General features: G+C 35.3%; 1 protein-coding gene across 5 annotated transcripts in view; it reads right to left on the bottom strand.

Moving 5' to 3' along the window:
* Positions 1-22211, bottom strand: part of PPFIA2 (PTPRF interacting protein alpha 2) — a 315886-nt gene that overhangs the window by 98337 nt on the left and 195338 nt on the right. For 4 of the 5 annotated variants that reach the window (XM_065626973.1, XM_065626972.1, XM_065626971.1 and 1 more), the window contains 2 exons: positions 13921-14085; positions 2920-2994 (listed from right to left, as the gene is read on the bottom strand). In XM_065626973.1, the coding sequence (XP_065483045.1) occupies positions 2920-2994; positions 13921-14085 (240 nt within the window). The remainder of the gene's footprint in view (positions 1-2919; positions 2995-13920; positions 14086-22211) is intronic. The other variant, XM_065626975.1, reaches the window with a different exon arrangement.

The following is a 22211-nucleotide window of genomic DNA, read 5'->3' as shown; positions in this document are numbered from 1 at the left end:
GTTCACTGTTTGTAAACATGTTTTAATAAGGAGCTGATGTAGCCTGTAAGTATCCTCTAGCTGGACACAATTTAAAACCAAGACTTTATATTCCATAGAATAGTTAATGTTGGTTAACTGCATGCCCATAACATTATTAAACCTGTAGTAAAAATAAGGGTTCCCTTGATAATTTGGTATATATTTTATATTGTAATTTATAGAGAATTGACTTTTAAAAAATATTGTGAACTGCTAGCATATTAAAAATATTACATAAAATCAAAATAATTTCTGTGTAACATTTATTTGAAAAGGAGATAAACTGCATATTCACTTTTTATAGAAACTAACGCCTTTGCAGAATCAAAACAGAAATGAACCATTTGGCGGACATTCTTGTTTCTGAAAAGTTCAGCTGAACCAACAACAGTGACTTATGCCATGTGAATACTCACTTTGTTACCTTTGTGTGATGATATTAGCTACACAGGCTAAGTTCTCCCAATGGGTCCAACTGTCCATCTCAATTGCCTCTGCAGTTTAAAGTCAATGTGTGTTACTATTCCCTATGAAATATGAAGTGCTTTGTAAGATGGTGCTGGCAACTGGAGCTGAAATCAGCTTTGCCAGGTTTACAGATATTTTCACTCCCTTTGCTATGTATGTAACATGCTACAAAGACTGTTAAATGAGAGCTTATTTACCATCTAATGATGGAAAGCTATATTCTCTCTCTCTCCTTTTTCTCTTCTATATAAGGACATTTCCAGTAAGTACTCATGAGTGTCTCCGGTTTCTCATTGTTGCTCTGTGTCAGAGCCACAGCCATAAGCTTTCAGAGAAAGGTGCCTTCTTAACATACACATTTCTACTATTTTTTCTCCCTGAATCTTGTACTTGGTATCTACCTAATCATATACTTGTTTAATCAGGGAACCAATTTACTGTCATCATTTTATGTCTAGGTATAGTCCTGAATATGTAGTACACTCTTACAATCAGTATAAGAAAATGGAAATAAAAGAAAAATATGACTTCTCTTGGGAGAAGAGACACTGAATGACAAGAATACAGAAATTACTGAAAAACATATATTCAAGTCCCCTGGAAACCTGGCCCATTTATTTTCATATACAGTACAATAATTATTTAAAGAATTTTTTGCCTGTGTATTCACTGTGGAATGTAGTATAAAACCAGGCTTCTATATTGCAGTTCTCTAATTAATTTTGTCTTGTTTAAATAACTAATTGTGTGAACATTATCCAAACTCTTGATCAAATGCATTAACTGTTTGAAAGTAATCCACTCATTCTCTTCCACATGTCTTCCCATCTAGCTCTTTTTTCATTATTATTCAATTGAATTTCCATTTTTCGGCTTTAACAGCACCTCACAGGAAACTAGAATAACAGTATTTGGATTGCATCAATGGTCATGTTATGCTTGGCTCATTAAATGTCCTTCTAAGTGTTTTTCCTATAATGTAGACACAAGGTTAGTACAACATTTCTAAGGACGTGGGGCAAGAAAGGCTACGAAAGTCCTATTTCAATTTGATTTCGTTGTGTATGTTTTTACTCCTTACTGTCAATATAAGTTTCACTTTAAAACTCCAAATAACAATGCCATGCTCTAATGACCTGGTCTCACGCCCAGTGAAGTGAACTTCGATTTAATTGGATCATGAATGGGAGGGATTAGAGGAGTGTGATGCATTTCAGTTGGCCTGACTGACCAAAAGGGCTGCTTTCTAGTTAATAAACACTAGTGCAAATAACAGATTATGCAACACAGTGTAACTAAGTCATTTGAACCCAAGTATTCTGCACATTATGAAATGGAAGAATAAAAGAAGGATTTTATTTTTGGACAGAGACATGCAGTTACTTCAGAGAAGAAAGGGATGATTCAAAATATCTTGTTCCTAGTTTATAAAAAGGAAGTACTGGTATCTTAATTGCAGATCATATTTTTAAGAAGTTGCTTTAAGAAAAAAAAATATTTTAGGAGTCTTTACTTTACATTATCACATATTATTCTGAATCACAGGTATTCCACTTTTCCAGAATTATTTAGTAGTTCTTTAAGTTTATTTGTGGCTGTTTTCAGCTTTTGTCCTAAGCCTGAGTATAAAATAACACCAGTAAATGGACATAACCCAAAATAGCTTTCATGCAATTATATTGCTTGTCTGACGTATTTTTAACAGAGTGAGATGCACACATCAGGTGGAGATTCGGAACACGATGGTAATGGTAAAGTCACTAGCAGACTCCATCATTGATATTTTCTGGCCGCAGAATTGTCTCTCTGGGGTGCAAAATTCATCTCCATATGTGTGCACAATTGTGTGTGCAAGACAATTGTGTGTTGCTATTCACCATTTCCAACAAAAGAGAACAATCTGCAAACTACCATACAGGAAAAACATATCTTGTCCAAGTTCACAATAGTTATGTGGCACCACAGTTCACCATGATACAGTGCAATTAAAAGCAAAGAGATAAAACTAAATGTCAAGGTCATCCATAATCCTTCCCCCACCAATGTGGATATAATGTGTATATATGTGTGTGTGTGTTTTACTTGACTTTATGGTAAAATGGAAATTCAGGCTATAGTTTATAGTATCTGACGTATTTGTTGGTTCACTCCTTTTTCATGTCGAGTACAAAATTTGGGAATCTATCACTATCTCTTGGATTTTGGCTTGCTCAAAAGGGAATAGGAGAAAGGAATCAATCAGTAAACAGAAGGTTGTATTAATCTTACAACCACTTTCAACAAGCTTCACTGAGCAGCTTACTCAGAATGTAATTTATCTTTTTTGTTTTACTTTTTTTTCTGACAGTTTTAAGAAGAGTGACAGGGAACACATGGGACAGAGTATTAGAGAAATTGAACCTCAGAATGGGAGAAAGTGTTTTATGTTACCTCCTGGTTAGCAGCAGCTAGTTCTTCTTCCAGTGCAGAGACTCTTTCTAAAGAAACCCTCAGTCGTTCCCTTACCTAGAAGAAAAATCAAAATATGTACAGTAACGTAATTTCTATCAGTCTTTAAAGATTACATAATCTGCCATATGCACTGCTGTATGCCCTGCCAGTCCATTTGCAGGCATGTGTGTTGCATCCCTTCATGAGACATACTGTGGTATTAAACATTTAAACCTAACTGTAGGAAGACTAAACCCACAACAATAGGTGTCAAACTTTAAATGCCATACCGCTGTTCTACAGTGTACCTACAGTGTTATGGAATACACAGCGAATGCGAATATTCTAAGACCACATTAGGCATTGAAATAAAACATTCTTCACAAGCATCTTTTGCAAAAGATAAGGAAAAAAACATTTGCAGATGTTTTAAGTCCACTCCGTGGAAGATGACTAATCTGTTAATATTAATTTAATGCAACGAATTCTCTGAAAAAAATAACTTTCAGCATTGCTTTCAGGCACACATACTAAAGATTTTTTATATCATCATGCAGTTTGTTTGGGTTTTGCAAAAAGTCATAAACAAGATATACTCTCATAAGCAGAAAAGACTGTTGTGTTTGTACCAGTTTCAGAGATGGTCGATTCTGTTCCAAGGATGTCTATGTTCTACTCTATTATTATTATTATTATTATCATCATCATTATTACTACTACTACAACATATTAATTATTGATATTAAATAACAATTTAATACCTCTGAAGACATATTTACTGTTGTTTGAGTGCTCTGGCTCAGCGTCAGCTCATGTAGCAATAGGCAACCTAAGCTGGCAATGTAGCCGCCAGTCAGTCTCCCGATATGACCAAAGGCAAGTCAGACCTAAAGTGATCTTCAGTGCTGTGTGTAGGTGACTGTCTCTCCTGACTATGCAGGAACTCTGTGGCAACTCCTCTCCTAATCTACACAATTTCATTAGGGACCTCACATTAAATGACTTTACAACCTGGCTGATCAGTCAAAGCTCAGGATTTATTTCTATACACGTTCCAGCTACATGTGGCAATGGTGTTCCAGCTGATGATCCAAGGAAGTTTAAGGCTGTTACCAATGTTTGTAGGGAAAGTCAGCATATTCTATTAGACCAACAAATGTAGCTGGAAAACAAAGCAAAGTAAAAATCAATCTTTCATGCACAATGGAACATCGTACATTTTCATGTATGTACAATTGTTTTCACATCCTTGACAAATACAGGAGAACCCTGGAAAGGTTGTGTGTGTCCTAATGCTTTCATACTTTTTCCAGTGACACCTCTCAGTCTAATAAATATTACCTTTCCTTACATACTTTATTTTCCACTACCACTGATAGAAGTGAAATTTCGCAAATAGACTCACTGCATCCAAAGAATGGCTTAGACTTTAACAGATGAAAATTACTTAGCAAAACTATAACATAGCATGTTCACTATACTTTAAAACTAGCTAAATGTAAAGATCAGATACATATTCAGGAAATGAACACTAAGAAAAAACCCCAAATATTCAGCCTCTCTAACAAACACAAATATGCAGTACTTTGAGTTTTTTCATCCTCTTTACATATTTTGGCTTTATTAAAAGAAACAAAAATTGAAAATGTATTTTATATATTTGCATAAATTATTTGAAGGCCCTCAGGTAACTATAGTTTTACTATACACAAAACAATATTGCTAGACTTAACAGAACAGAAATCACAAGTGACGGGTGCTCAAAGGAGTAAAAGAAAAATGAGTTGAAGAGTGTTAAGGTATAAGAAATATTAAGGCATTCTCGAGATTAGAAAGAATCCTCATTTTTTTAGTCCAATTTCTGATTCATTAATTTCCACCTATTTCTTTAGCACTATAAGACTGAAAAAATCAAGTGTTAATGTTCCCAGAGATACATGTTGTAGTTTAAATGGAGATCTAAAGGGTGTGACTGCACAATCAATAGCTGAGCTGCAGCGACTGGCTGTGCCTGTTCCTCATCTGATGCAAATGAAGTTTAAGCCATCCTAAAGTGGCAGGTACTGAGCCATCTCTGAGTGGCAGTGATAACAGTGAAAATTGCTGCAAATTTTCATGACTGTTTCAACTGTTTTCATACACCAGGACAACGAACGCAGTGAAAATATGCAATAAACCCTAAAAGGTTTTGCTATTTATTAAATTTTTGTACTATTTTTCATCAAAGATGTATGTAAAAAGCTTTAATCATGAAGCTTGCTTTCCAAAATGAGCTACATAATTCCTGGGAAACATCTTCATAAAGCTTCCAATTTATGATAGTATGTAAGCTATCATCATAGTAATTTTATATCTATATTTTTAATATTAAATTATATTGCTTTTGCAATATGTAAAATTGATTTGAAATATTATACTTACTATTTCTAATTTATTTATAATTTCCGTCTAATTCTATTTTTCATAAAAATACTTCACATCACAATAATACATCAGTTATTCTGGCTGTAGTTGGAAATCTTTAATTGTTTAAATAACTGAAAAAGTATTTCCTACTTCATTTGCTTTTCCTTTTTCCTTTTTCCTATTTTTTATATCATGTTCTGCTTGAAAAACAGTATCTTTTCTCCAGTTCTTCTACCAGCTTCCAAGGGCTGCCCCATGACCTGTTTCTCTATCCAGAAGGACAAAAAGTCCAAGGCACCATGAGTCCATTACCTGGTACTCACATCTTTCCTCTCTCTCTACTCCTACCATGCTCTGTGCCTTCCCAGAGGTTCCCCCAGTTCCTCTGTGGATCCCCAAACTCCCTTTCTGTATCCTGCTTCTCTTCCCACCACCATTTCTGCCTTTCACTAGCTCTCCACCATTAAAGTCCATGTCCTACCAGTGAGTGGTGTGGTCCTGTCTTCAAAAGGCCTGACTTCAGTCTCTCTAACCACAGTGGGAGTTGGCAAATAATTTCTGAGTGGAAATCTCAGCTTAGATGTAAAAAATACATGGAAAAATGACAGTCATCTTTCTGGTTTCAGTCCACTTGGCTATAAGCACTGCTGGGGTACAAGATGACTGAGAGAAAGTTCACAAGACGGCAGTTGTAAATAGATGAAATGAAATGCAATGAGTTGGCAATTGTACTTTAAATTGTCATACGTTTCCTGAAACTTCCATATCTTCAAGACTTAGTGTTTTAAAAATGAGAATACACGTTTAAAAAATATGTTGTAAGGTGTCTAACACTGGCATTCACTTTGAATAGTGTTAGAATTTGCAAATCAACCAGGCCACATTGCTGAGAAGGTCACAGCTGCACAAGGAGGTGGAATTAGAAAAATTATCCTTCACCTTTATACACTGTGGCACTGTAGAACTGAATCCTAGTGGGTTTCCTACAGACATTTTAAACCCTGAAAACAACAGTCCCTGGAAATATTAGGCATTTGTTTTAAAGCAAATTTAGGAGACACACTTTTTATGTGGCACTTCAGCAAAAATAAGTAGAGAATTAATGTCTTTTTTCTGAATGTCAAGCTATTATATTCAAATTCAACTTTTTTTCATTCTTGCCCTATTGTTACTCAGAACATGAAACAGTGCCAGCATGACACAGAGCAACAGTTGGAAATTGTTTCCTTTGGCTTGCCTTGCCTTGCTTTGCCTTCTCTCCCCTCCCTCGTATGTAGTAAGTTAATGTGCTGCCTGTTTTATAATTACCTATCCAAAATTGTGGTCTGATGGCCCCTATTTGTTCAACCTGCCTTGACACAAAACTCTTCTTTTTTTCCTGTCATCTGACCAGTGAACAACGAGTTCAAATTCACATTTGCCATGGTGACATTGGAAATGTTGCAACTAATTCTTCATGTTCAACCACATGCATAGCAGCTGTTAAAGTTGAGGGAAATGTTTGATTCTATCAGTGAAAAAGAGAAAAAAGTGGTACAGCAGTGGTCTGATCTGAAGGAGAAATCAACTCTGGTTTACAGCCCAGACACTTTATTTCTTAATTTAAATTTATTTCTCAGTCTTCAATTGATTTCAAAATAAACTTGAGGAAGAACATAAAAGCTGAGTAAAGATTTCAGATTGGGTCATTCACATTCCAGGAAAGAATACAAGCTAAAATTGCCATACTAACATATGCGGAATACATATAATTTGAAAAAGATTTTACTCTGAGCAATATTTACCAGTTAGCAATTTTATTCATGTTTTCCTGAACTTTGTAAGTTCATTTGAATAACCTTAGAATCGAAATACAGGGCAACAGCCAAAGCCTCTGAAAAGCCATATACAAATGTATTGCAAAGAATTTTGTACTGGATTCTCTCTTCAAATTTATGTTACAGCAAAAAACCAAAGAGATTCATTCTAATTTATGAGAGGTGCAGGAAAGGATGTTGTTCTTGGTCAGTATCCTGATAGAGACAAAGGAGCAGGAACAAATGCAAAGTATTCTCTGATAATTCTGATTTTTCATATGATGAATGCAGATTAATGATTAGAATATTACATTGTCTTCTCCTTTTTAGAAGTCAAATACAGTAACTGAGCAAATATAGTTCACAAAACTAAGTATTGTCTTAGATAGTTTATCACTTCAGAAATAACACACTAACTTAAATTTCATACAGTCCTTCAATGTATTTCTGTTTTATTGGCACTAGATAAAGCTTTACTAAACAAGGTTTCACAAAGTAAGACTAATCAGGTGTCACCTGATCAGAAGACGCTATAATATGCGTTCTTAAAGGACAGATTCCCATGACAGTGCCACAGACACCGAAGGAAAGAGTTGCTCTCTCCATGTTAGAGGGGGTATCCAGCACGTGCCCAGATGACTTGGTATTCCTCTGGCTTTTAAATGCAACCACATTATCTTGAAATGCAATATAGTCAATGTCATGTTAGCACTGCTGTTGGTGCAAAATATCACCCATCTTTCTTTGTCTCCTAGCAACTGCTTCCCACTTTTTTCCTTGCTGTCAAATTCTTTCTTCTTTCTCTCCAGATCTGCAGCCCACAAAGAGCTTTTAAAAAACACTTGCACATGCTAGAATTGAATAACCTTTTTCATTAACAGTCTATTGAATAAAAGCTCTCCTAGCTACCTGCTAATGAATAAAAAGGTAGTGATAATGTTGACATGAATAGGTTGTTTTTATCTGCAAGAATATTAGGTATACTTTTCTGCTGTGAATTAATCTTATGAGAACCAGTGTTTTTTGAATCTTAGCTAGGACAATAAAATCTCGTAGTTGCTTTCCTCTCTCAAGATCATCTGCACATTTTTCTTAAATCGATTTAAAAAATGGATTTGGAAAAGAAATTGCTTGAAACAGTTTCTTCTTTCCAAGTGTACAATTTAAATGTTGAACCACAAGTTTAAATCAAAATATGAAAAAGGCTGCAGGAAAAGAAATGTGTTCAGACAGATGACAGAAGTCACTTACAGCTATATAATGATATAAATAAACCAATCATTTTTCTAGTTTTTGTTCTTCCTGAATTGCATATAAGGAATATGTTTTCCCTGACCTACTCTATACCCGTCTATTCTAACCATTAAGTTAATCTGAGCTTCTCTTTTCTGTTCAAGTCTAATGATGTCTAATAAACCTCATCTTCATTTGCTGTATTATAAACTATGCCATGTATATTCCTATATAATATTTCAAAATATTTCATAGTACTGTCTTACATTATTTCTAAAGCTTTTAATTGCATGAAATAACACAAAGGAAGATACCAGCTACTTAGTAGCAGTAAGAGAAGTCTGTGAAATCTGAAGCATTAAGAACATCAGGGCTAATTAACTGAAGTTTCCATACAAACTATCATCCCTATGAATATAGCTGCAAATTTCAAGTGACTTCTGCAATAGCAAAGGCTATTAGAAATATTAAGTGAGAATTTCACATCAGTCCAAGTTGTAACCAGTCTTAACCTCTAGGGTTTAAAACTTGTTCATTTTTTTAACAGTGCTCATTGTTTGTAGGATATAACCTAGCCATACACTTAGAAAAAACAATTTGACTTTGAATGTGAAGAAAATCTAGAACTGGTAGCAGAACTGCCCATGTCCTGTGTTTTGAGATTTCTAAAAAATTTACCATAATTAGATATATAAAGATGTTTGAAAATATGTATACCTTCTGTCAAATTAAATTTCTAAATAAGCATAATAATACAGTTAGTGCAGTATCAATTTCATTTGCTGTGACAGAAGTCACTTGCCCAAGGAGACACAATGAGATTTCTTTGAGATACACAAAAACCAATAAATCTTTATAAACTAGATTAACTTTTTCATTATCTCCATGCCATAAAGTGAAAATTCTCACAAAATACACTACAACTATGCAAGAGAGGACTACGAAGACTGTTTTTCGTCATGGCTAGGATCTCTTATGGATAACGGGGTAAGAAGTTTTACTACCTTCTACTTGCTAAGATGGACTTATTGGGTTCAGCCATACAGAACTGGCTCTCTAGCGTGGGAACCTCATCCCAAGCTTTCCTTCTCCAGGGAATGAAGGGATGCTGAAGTGGCTGTCAGACATGGAAATAACTGTCAGTGACAGTCACACTTTCTCTGAATAATGCAATCATCGCCATGATCTCTCTGTGCTGGTCTGTCTTTTAGACAAAACGTAAAGGCAAAGTCCAGACTTCTTGTAATATATAGAGAGTCAATAGGTTTTTTGAAATAAGTTAAGGTATCATTCCAGGTTCTCCTTATACTTAAGTAGGCCTCCATGGATATATGAATCCTGAATTGATATGTTTTATTTTCCAACTTCCAGTCTGTTTTGTATTTTTCATTGCATTTTGTTCTAGTAATGAGGACGTTTTTGTAGTTCTCATACTGTGTACATAGCAATCCTTGCACAATCAGTCAAGTTTTGTGACAGAGCTTGTTACAACACCTCAAGATGTTTTAGTGTAGGAAGTGAAAGCATGAAAGAAAATCTGCATTTAGGAAGAACATAAAGACTTTTTGCGGGTTTAAAAGGCAAATATTTTTATGAAAATATCTTGTTACACTTTTTCAAGGAGGTAAGGGTTAAATTGTTGGCTTCAAAGTCAACATTTTTTGTGAATAAAAAAAATAAAGAAAAGTTTCCATTATCCATTTGCAAAGTATCATGATACATTTTCAATGCACTTTTGAAAGTTTTCATTACTTTTTATCCATTAACCTACTTTGGTTTTGGGTGCATTTTCTGATGGGGCAACACTTATTTCCTGTGACAGAAGTGTATCATATACCATGCTGTTTTTTGCCTCAGTATTTCGTGCAAAGTTCTACTCTCAGGTCCCTCTGAGCATAGCAGCAGAGTTTGTGGGAGTGAAGCATAACCCACAATACAGGACAGGACCCTTGTGACTCAGACATACTTAAGTGACAGGGAGTAGATTGGCTGCATCCAAGGGTGCTGAGAGACTTGATCAACTTGCCATAGTGAGGCCTTTTTCATCTTTGAGAGGTAATGACAGTCAGGGGAGATTCCTGATGAGTGGAAAATCCACAAATGACAAATGTCATGTCCACCATCATGAAAGGCAGGAATTATCCTGGGAAGATCCAGGGAAGTACAAGCTGGCCAGTGTTGGGAAGGTTATAGAGCAAACTTTCCTGGAAGCCATTTCCAGGCATATAAAGGACAAGATGGTGATTGGGAAAAGCCACTATGACTTTTTCAAATGCAAATGAAATCTGGTCAACCTTATTGCCTTGTGTGATGACTGTCTCCATGGATGAAAGGAGAACAGTGAATGTTTTTTACTTTGTCTTTACCAAGGTCTTCTGCAAGATCTTCCATTTATCCCTATAGAAAAAAGGGTGAGATACGAATTGGAGAAGTGGATTATATAGCACATTGAAAATTGGCTGTACTGCAAGGCTCAGAGGTTTGTGATCAGTGGCACAAAGCCCAAGTGGAGTCCCATTACTATGAATGGAACAACCCCAGGCAACAGGACAGGCTTGAGGAGGGGAAAGAAATTTTGCAGAAGAGACTGAGGGGTGAATAAAGCCAGACATACATAAGATTACATCAGTGAAAGTTCAGTCAGCAGGTTGAGGGAAATTATTATTCCCCTCAGGACTTCTGAGACTATGTCTGGTTTTGGCTCCCTCATACAAGAAAGACACTGACAGCATTCAGTGAAGGCTCACCAAGTTGGTCATGGGCGGGAGCACATGGTGTATGAGGAGAGGCTGTGAGAGCCGGGTCAGGTCAAACCTAAAAAAGTTCATGGGAGACCTTATTGCTGTCTATAATGAGCTAACCAGAAGATATGGAGAAAACAAAGCCAGATTGTTCTTGGAGATGGGCAGTGACAGCTCAAGAGGAAGCAGGTGCAAGACTCAACAAGGGAAACTCCAGCTAGGTATTACGGAAAAAAAATTACAGTGAGGGTACTGAAGCACCGGCATAGGTTTTCTCCCAGGAGATATTCATAAGTTGATTACACGGGACCCTTAGCAACCTGAAACAGTTGGCTCAGCTTTGAGCAGATTGGGCCAGATGGCCTCTAGGAGCTTTAGTGTACATTATTCTATTAACCTCTTAATAACTTTAACTGATTTCCAATACGTGGAGTAATATCTTATTTCTGAAGGGTCTGAAACAAATCTAACTTAAATAACTTTTCCGTTAAAGAAAGTGTAGAGTAGGTGACTCACATGGCATAAAGGTTTTTTGGCACATTTGGGTGTACGCAGTTTTTTTCACTTCCATTATTTTTGAATAAAAATACCAATAATGCTGACAATGTGTGGTATAATGTGACAGCATTATATCATCAGGTATCTGGGTGATATATAAAATGTCTTTGATCCAATCCTTCTAAAGAGAGATACCATAAGATAAACACATAATTTTATACAGGATTCGTAACTGAAAATAATGTGTGTTAGGTTTATAAAAAATTACTTAAACATCTAAAACTCTTTTCTTGATTGATCTTGGATTTTATAATAAAATATTATTTATTATATCAAAATTTTAAGAAGGTTCAATGCATAGATGAATAGCACATAGGACAAAGTATTTTTTGCTAATCAATTGTAAAATGTGTTTTATAATGGAACAAATCTCTTGTTAATATGATTGCAGATGGCTGATTTTTCTACACTGATAATTATTATTACCACTGGGACAGAGACCCATTATGTACATAAGATGTGTACCTGTGCCACTCCAATATTTTTAAATGAACTGAATACTAATTGTAACATGTTACACTAAAGAAATAGAAAAATAGAGTTTTCAGAAATATAGTTCAAAATATCATATGTAACTTCAATCTAATTCCGTACAATAGCTTTCAAAATGAGATGCAAAATAAAGTGCATGGTACCTAAACACTAAAACATTCACAAAAGAAAATGTGTAAGGACTACATAACTGCTGAATAATCAGAATCTATTTAAGGATTAGTACTTATTATTTCTGATATTTATCCAGTACAGTGTCAAAAAGCATAAAAACATGAGAGCTCCCTAATATTTTTACAGTTTTCTCATTGTTTAAAGTGCTGGATAAAAGATCAAGACTCAAACCATAAACACTATCACTTCTCAGAAGGTATTTTTAATAATTTAGGATTTTGAAAGTCTTAATGACATCCAAAAGCTTACCGAATTAATGGCTTACAGCAGCTAGAAGTAATTATACTCCTTTTTCTAGATTTTCTTTAAATATGCTTTCATGCTACCTAACTGAATAGAACATATAACTGAAGAGGTATAGCTAAACACAAAATAAGTTTGGACTTGGCATAACTTACTCATTTAACTTTGAACCTGATAGTTCATCCAGTATGACGCATAACTCACAGGGTTTCACATCTTTATTATCAATGAAAATAAATATTATATAACTATAGATACTCTATTTGTAAAGCCGGGTTTTTTTAATAGTTCCTTAAATATAGCCAACATTCTGAGCATACTTATGAATTTTAAAAAGTTAAATTTATTGCTATGGGACCAATGAACTGCTTCTACACAACACAGCTCACCTGTGTGGTCAGTGGCTCCAGACGCTGTGCTGCACGGTGTCTGCCCTGCTCACCAAGCTGTCTCAACCAGAGAAGCGACTCAGCCACAGAGACGAGCCCAAGCAAATCAACCAAGACAGACCCCATAAGAAACCAGGTTCTTTGCTTGTGAGCAACCGTTCTCATGTGCTCCCTGCATGTGTGGTTTTGAGGCACTTATAATTCAGATACATCACCTTCTGAGCATGTTGTTTCTAGACATAGACTGGATTTCTGAATTCATGTAAAGCAACGCTCAAGGTGATACATCATAGTTGCACAAAGTTTCATTCACGCAAAAGAGTCTTTCTGGCACAGGACACGTGAGGAATCTAGTGGAAAGACTCCCTTAATTAGCATGACTAGATGCAGTTATCATCTGTGGGTTTTACCTTGATTATGCAAGCCCTTCATTACTTCTGATAATGAAGGGTCTATTTTAGGTTACCCTACTTGTAGAGGGAACACTGTGATTATGTATTAAATGCTAAAAACACCTCTGAAACTTAGGAGGTTTTCCTCCTAAAAAAATTTAAGAGGCAATTCCTTTATGTAGTTGGAAAGATCTTGTTCTGCCTTTTTACTCTGTGTTTTTAAAATCTGAGATACCTGCATTTTCCCAGCAATAACTTAAAAGCATGTTGTACAGACAATAATTTCCATGGTGTCATGCTTATTTAATGCTAAATAGGAGAATCATGTCTGGTGGGGGTGAGATTTGCTTATTTTGAAAAGTCAGCACTATTGCCTCCAAAAGACAGCTAACATGACCTGAAGTGCATTACAGCTATTGGTCATACATTCTTATGGATTTCTCTGGACACGTGTAAATGCTGTAAGTACAGGGCATACTCCATGAAGTATATAAAGAACACTGTTGCTCTGCTGCGTCATAAGGCAAAGTTAAATAAGCTAAAGAGTGTATTTAGTAAGCTTTTTTCCATACTGTACCTTTTCATCCAAAGCCTTGTGGTGCTCAAACAGAGATTTCAGAGCTTTGAGGACCTCAACTTCACTGGAAACTCCTGAGGGAGACTGTGCTTGCCGTTTCACCACTGTCATCCTCAGTGACCTTTCGTGTCTTGAGACAAGGCACTCCAAATGCTCCAGTAACAGCTATTGGATTTGACATAAAAGGTTATCAATTTTTGTGCATCTAAGTGCCATGGAAATTCTAACTACAAAGTGTATGGTACCAAATGGTGATTTTCTTGGCCACCTCATTGTGAGAGAGACTGCAAGAATTATTGACAACATTTAATGATTCTAAATCAGATGGAATAAATAGACAAATAGGAAATCTACCCATGATTTCACTTAAAACTCTGGTATGAAAACCAAGAACAACAAATCACTCAGCATAAGGTATTTAACTATGTAACTAAATTAAATACATATTTACATATTATTTGTTATAGTAATTGATGAGCATTAACAAGCAAATAACAACCAAAGTCAGTCTAAAGCATCATTCAAAAATACTAAAGAAGTTTATAATTAATTCACATTAACTGTACTAGATTTTAATTTATACTGGAAGTTACTTAAAAATATGTAAAAGTAAACATTATATTTTATCACATTTTTAAGACTATTCATTCTAAATTCTTTGTATTACAAACATGATGGAAAACAAAAAGGCTTATGAGATAAATTTCAGGCTATCATAAATATCTGTAAAATAATCGGTAAATAACCTATTGTAAAAACATGAGAGAAATTATTTTTTCAATTTAATTTCAATTATTTTTCAATATTACTCAGAGGTTAAATGAAAAACTAAAATGACATGTTGATGTTGCATAGAAAGCTCCACATTTGTCTATACTTCCATAGATCTACCATTGCTGTTCTTACTGTCTGAACATAAAAGAGAATTGGTCAGCCGTAAGGTTAAAACTGGGTAGCTAAAAGCATGAATCACAATGCACATTGAATGTATTGTAATTACCAAATACAATTATATCTAAGTCATTGAACTGGAAATTTGAAAGTTACATGGATAATTGTTTATTATTTCTCCTTCAATGTGGTTCTTAATATAGCTACTGTTACTAAAGATATATATTTATCTATAATCCATAATTATTCTCAGTCTCATAATGACCTTTATTGATACACGAATTAATAGACACAGAAGAGTAAAATCAGATCATAATCACATTATAGTTATAATGTATTGCTATTAAGTTAGGAATTATTAGGTTTTGATGTTATCTTTGCTTCAAACATGGTTCTTGTTTCTGGATTCGCACCTGGTTATTACAATACAATAACTGTATTATTCACAAAAAATGGTGAACGCATATGCAAACAATGTTAATAAATTAAGAATTGTAATAACTCCATACAGTTCAGGACAGGAGGGTATTTCTACCATTTCTCAATTCAAGTGATAGCCTGTATTTATCAAGAACAAATCAGCAAGAAATTTGCAGACTTTGTTATCTGATCCCTGTAGGGCTGACAGCAAATATAGGTGAATTTTTAATTATTTGAAGCTGTCCAAAGTAAAAGGCAAACGTGAAGAGATCTCTTAATTATAGAGGCATCATGAACTCGGTATGGGGATGTGGTAAGGTTGTAACACAGATGAGATCAGAATAGCTTCCAGATACTTACAGAGTATATCTGTGCATAGCAGTACTTAAATACACAGTTAAGTGTTATCATGAACAGAAGTGAACTTCTGAATTTTGGTCTAAATTCACATATCTTTGTGAAATTTCTAGGACAGCTAGTTATTTAGGAGATAGCTGGAGGAAAGCAAGTCAATAGTCGATTTCTAATGCTGTGGCCTGCTCTCTGCCCCATCTCTTGAAAGAGACTTTGTGTCTGCAACATTTCCTTCTCTCTGCAGCAGGACTCTGCCCTGCTCTGTAGCCCTGAGGTAGCCAGATTCCAGGTGATCTATGCTGTGGACTTAATTTCTTTACACACATTCCCACTTGTTGGCGGAGCCTGGCCCATCCTGCTCTGTCTTCTGTCTTGTCTGACTTTCTTCATGCAGAAAATTTTGAATGCATCATAGCTACCTCTGCAACATTCTAAATCTGGTCAAAATGCTATGAAATTCTGGGGAAATTGGGAAAAAAAGGAAAACGTTGAACCACAGTAGAGCTTTTAGCACGGTCATTCCTTCCATTCGTCTGTAGTTGTCTGAAGCTCAAACTGACACCCATCAAAACCTTGGTAACTATTTTTTGTCCTAACACTGGGCAATTTTTTCATATTTGATGCCCTACTATCCTGAAAAACTTATTTCCCAAACAAACACTGTGATGGTTGGAAAGGAGAATTCTGAGAGCCTGTGTACAAGTCTTAGTTGGAAGGGAAGAAGAGAAAATCTGGTTTAGGAGAGAGGAAAAATGATGGTGACACAAAATTCTTGACATAGAAAAATCTTTAATGATAGAAGGAATTACGAATAACCTATAGCACAGGGATAAATAAGGAACACAGGAAAAAAAGAGAATATATATCCAGCATCCCATTTTGAACTGGTGTAGACAGACAATCTCAAGAGGTAATTTGAAGTCAGCATGGACAGAAGACAAGAATCTTGTTAAGAGAAGGAAGAATGAAAATTGAAAAGAGTGATGAAGAGGGGAAAAAGTTAAATAAGGTTCCAAGTACAAGAAGAGGGTAGGGTGGTGGGAACTCAGAATTTCTAATGGGTTGGCCATGAAGGAGTTTACTATGTGGGATGAACAGTGCAGCACCTTAGACCTTTGCACAGCAACAGATAACATTTAACTTTAGGTTAAGCTACTGCCATGAGCAAAACATATATAATACATAAAACTAACCCTAATGAAAGTCATCCATTTAATATACATGAAAGTTAATTTTGCCTTTAGCTTAGAATTACAATTTTAGAGGTGAAAAAGCCATATTTCAATACCTGCATATATTTCGTATTCGTTAAATATATCAAGTGCAAAATATTGTGTTGTTTACTGTATAAAGACAGATGAGCTGATGTCATAGCTAAGTGTCAAAATATTCATGGAGAATTACTTCACTAGTTCTGAACATTTCATGCTTTTTCTTCCTGTTCTTTTTCACTCAAGTTAGTCAGTTTGCGGCAGTACATTTTTCTGGAAGCTACCTCCTAACATTGGGATTTTCTCTGCTGTCAGCCCTAAGTATTCTCAAGATGGCATGCAGACATAGGTTTCTGGCATGTAAAAATTTCTTATTTTTGCTTTTCAACAAAAGTCAACTCTATTTCTCTAAAATTCTGTGAGCACTGCTTAAAGCAAATCCGGCTGAGCAGAGAACATTATTATATTAACCAGGTCTCCCAGTGCCGCATTAGCCCCAGCCGTGCTGAAAGGGAAGTATAACCCAAGGGTTAGAACGCCTGACTGTGACTGAGCACCTGATGGCAAATCCTTTCCCCCTGCTCTGCTAAAATGGTACTGCTATTTTATCCATCTGTGCCACAGCTACAATTATATTAAAAAAAAAAAAAAAGGTAAAAAAAAAGGAGTAAGAGATCTTCCCTACTTCCCTGAGAACAGCAAATGTAACTACACTGACAGAAATATGAAGTGTCCTATTGCTACAATGATGGGAGAAAGGACATATAAACATCTAAAACTGACATTGAAGATAACGGTGTGTCCAAGCAATGTTTAAGTTTAATGACTGAAAGAAATTGCAATATCTTGCAGGCATGTGGGCATGCTGAGGTCTTCAATAATTACTATTCCAAATATTTGTGAGAACACCACAAGATTTCGCATTGAAATAACATCGTCACAATATTGGTAGCTCATTTGAACTACAAAAGAATTGCTAGAAACAGCTTTGGGGGTTTTAGTATGTCGCAATTAAACTCTGGCATTAATAAAGATCACAGGCTGCTGAGCATTTTCTGCTCCCTCACATTGTGTGAAGCTGCTACAGTTGTCGAGCACTCAAAGGGACAGGCAACTTGCAGAGAAAAGACGATGAAGATCAAGGGCAGCAGGCAGGACAGAATCACCCACGCATCATTGCTGTGCTTTTCCTACTGGAAAGCACAAGCTTGACAATGAATTATGGAATAATCTGACACGTGAATTTTACTCTTATGCTAGCCAAATTTTAGGATGCTCAAGATGCTGTGCTGATAATTAGCTGAACGGGACAAAGGCTTCTGGAGCTCTGGACTGACAGAATGTTTCAAAATAATTATTTAAAGACTGAAAAACGCTCTAGTGCATATTTTGTGAGTGAATGAAGCATCTTTAAGATGTTAATGAAAACTGGAGAAAATTGTTAGAATATACCGAGATTCCTCTATTTCTCAAATCACTTCCAAAGCACTTATGGAAGAGGTTGATTTCTGTGAAATATGTGGTTAAATTTAATGATATAAACAACATGAGTGTAGCTTGTCACCTACCTATATGGTACTATATCATCTTTACTACATGGACACTGATTTGTATATGGAAAATGAAAAAAAGTTAAAACATTCTTTTTCAGGAGTGATGACTCAGTAAGTTGAAATTAGTGTGACTCAGTAGAGTTCATATTACTACAGGACTTGGATTTTAATCAATACGAAATATTTTATCTTAACTTTATTTTCAACAAACCTGTTTGTAAAAAAAAAAAAGTTCACAGCAGGATAACGAATCGAGAAACTGAAGAATCAGGAGAGGGTGATGGAGAGAAGAGGTGTAAATAATGGAATACAGGGAAAAATATAAAATATAAGGGATTTACTAAAATGAGACAGATTTAGCTTAAGGGATTCCTTAGAGGAATGGGGCAACCCAGTTAGAAGGCAATTCACTTTTGAGGTGCAGATGAAAATTCTCACGAAAACAGGCAAAATTGAATTTCCTTTCAGTGGAATGCACATTGTTCAGTGAATCTCCAACTCTGGTGCAAGCAAAGAAGACAAGTAAAATAAGCAGACATGGAGTTGAAGATTATCTCTAAACCCAGTCACAAAACCAGTCATTTTCTTCATCATTGTTCTGCAGTGGTAGAATTTTGCACCTGTGGTCATCTGGGGTGACCTCAAATCGTTATAATGGTAAATCGTTGGTGAAAATCTTTCTTTGAAAGAAAAAAGTTACAGCCTAACCACAGCATTTGCCCAATGTCTGTCCTTCTGTACATCCAAGACAGCAATGAAAATACTGGTAGCCTGAAACCTTAATGGAAACACATATATAGGAAGCAAAAGTAGGAAAGAAAATGTAATAATCAGGATAATGATAGAAAGTAATAGAAATGAAGAAAGGGGCTTTTATGAGAATGATGAATATAAATACAGTAACTATTAGATTATACAGTGTCTGAGAATATAGGTATTGAATTACTATATATTGCATTTACTACCTATTGTCACTCTGTTTTATCTGACAGAAGTTCTTGTTTTGAAAGAAGAAATACTTGAGTCTAGAAGATAGATCATAATATTGAGGCAAAAATAATGAAAATTACTGTCATCTCCATTAGTGAAATGATGTTTTTGCCTTTACACAACTTCGGGAAACAGTTACACTCATTTTTATGTGTAAAGTGCTTTCAGAATATAAGAACTCATGTTATCATTTTTAAGAATAAAATGAGTGCCCAGTTGAGTTTCAGCACCTATCAAACTGATGTAAGTAAAATGACCTCTAAGAAAATCAGCTAAATAAAGGAGTTAAACCCATACTTTGAAATATATTCTTAGAGTTTTCCAACACAATAAAAGGGAAATTTAATAATAAAATATAGGGTTAATTTCTTATCTGTGGGTATTATGAGACTGTAATGCCTAATTGAAGATATTCCATAAACCATTCACTAAGGAATTGAGACAATGAAATATGAATAAAAGAAAATCTAAGTCACCCTTGTTCACTTTAATAAATGCTTGAGCTCCTGAGGTATTAAGTTAAAGAAAGGCAATGACACTGTTTTCGTTACTGCTGTTTCATTCATGAACATAGGTTTAATTTTTGTTTCTAAAACTGCTTGAACTAAAATATTTCAGAACAATTTAAGAAACATTTCAAGCTCTATGGAAAAAGCATATGTATGTGTCTGTTTTTTTGTTGTAGTGAGAAAAACATGATCAGATTAATCCATATCAGCATTGTAATGGATTTTTCGTTTCAGCTGCCAAACCACACCCCAAATTTCCTCATAATCATATTCTGATTTAATAAGTTAATCCTACAATCTTGTTCTACTTTTAAAGAATACAGATTGAGACAAAAAACGCTTCCAGGTTTAATTTAAACTTAGCTCTTAAAATATTTATAATTTCCATTAAATATGCTAGATCACATTGACCTGTGTTCCAGCTTCAGAAAAAACGATGTCTTTCCACATGCTAACAATGATCATTCTAATTAGAGAATACTCAGAGAAATAACTGGAACAGTTTCTATTAAGATATTTTTGTATATGTTTTCAAAGTCGCATGCAATGATTTTCCAGAGAGAACCTGTTTGTCTTCCTGTCAGCAATAATACACCAATCAATACATACACATACGCTCCTGTATTTTCTATTTTGCCTTATGTACTGATAGAGTAAGTTGCCAGCTAAGTTCTTGACTTGTTTCTACTTGAAGAAAGTAGAAAGTTCTTGACAAGTTTCTACTGTAATATGTCAGAAAAATTTAATCATGGTATGCAGTAAAAATACATATTTCAGATGTCAGTAGGAAGCTTTGCTTGCGAATGCTCCTAGAAGGATTAAGTAGGAACTTGATTAAGTATTAGGGTAAAATTTAAACTCTGGTATTTTGGTTGAGGCCTGGAGTGTATGGGCCACAAATAAGGTCCATTGTGGTGTCTCTCTAATACATGTTACTGTCAGGGTCTGCCACTGCAGCTTGGCATAGAGTGGCAAATCAGGATGTGTGTTGTCATTTTCAAGGAGGTTTTTTTTGTTTATTCTGGCGGAGACTGCCAAAAACCGTATGAGGCTGTTGCCAAGAAATAAAGAAACGCATAGGTGTGTGTCTACAATAAAGAAAATCTGCTGGTGAGGCATAATTGAAATGTAGTCAGAACCCGACACTTTTATTTCTTCTTGCTGATTTTCAGTTTGAAGCAGTATGTACTTCAAACAGTATCTTTATACTGTTACTCCAGGGAAATAAAAAGTTGGATTAAAAAATTCAGAAACAGCAATCTGAGCATTGGGAACTGAGCAACTTTATTTAAAAGTAGTAGAAAGTGCTACTTGGGACAAAAGTTGTTGTAGTCAGTAGTTCCAGTACGTATGGTTCTACAGGTGCATCTCCTGGGAGGGCAGGTAAGCGTCGCTAGCACAGCCAAGCTACAGCTGGGCTAAGTGCGAACACAAGTGGGATCAAAGAAAGAAGCATTAGTCAGACTAACTTTATATATAAGGAAAGACATTTAATTTCCTCATTGCAAAAATGTATCAGCGGTCCTCCACACACTATTACTTTATCAGAATCTATACTTAATTAACAGAAAGTTTTTGGAGCAACTTTCTCTTACAAAATATTCATGCTGTTTTGCATTAATAACAGCATAAATCTCAGTTTGCAAAGGGCCCTTTATAGGCGATGCCTTTTCAATGAAAGTTGCTACTAATTGCAAACTAATGTAATTGAGACTGTATTATGACGACAACAGCTTTGTATATAAAATGCTGGTCTTTCCCTATAAAAGAAGTGGACAGGAGCCTATAAAAGACAGCATGATTTATACAGCAAATTCTGGCAACTAATGTAGTATATGGCAGCTTACATCCTGGCAATAATGTATGTGTGACATGATAGGGTGACAACTTATTAATGAATATCCTAGAGGTTTGGTAAGGCATGTCCCCAAATTTTTTCTCTCTCCTTCCTCATTAATACTTGGACTATATCTTCCCTTCTTGTTTACTGTAACATCTCCTCCTTTTCCTATATTTTTTCGTAGCCTAAATCTTTTCATCTTCAATACTTCATCCTCATTCTGAAAACACACTGCTAGAGTTTACTAATTTTAACTGCAAGGACTTCTTGCAAATATTATCACACTCTAAAACTCTCATTCGTTGGTATTAGTTCTACTGGAAAATTGCTTAGCAATTTTTCTTTTACATAACACAAAAAACCCCATAAGAATGGATTATCTTTAAGCTTTTTGGTTTGCAAAGAAAGTGCCTATGACTGAGCTCAGCCTTAGGTGATGACTCGCAGTTGACTCATATTCCTTTTCTCTCACAGTTTTTTGCCAAGCGACTGTCTCTGGCTACTAGGCTGTCTCAGGATTTTT

This window comes from Caloenas nicobarica, chromosome 1, assembly GCF_036013445.1.
Source record: "Caloenas nicobarica isolate bCalNic1 chromosome 1, bCalNic1.hap1, whole genome shotgun sequence".
NCBI classification, from domain to species: Eukaryota; Metazoa; Chordata; class Aves; order Columbiformes; family Columbidae; genus Caloenas; species Caloenas nicobarica.
The sequence above is the reverse complement of the archived record's forward strand: the minus strand, read 5'-3'. Positions and strand labels throughout refer to the sequence as shown.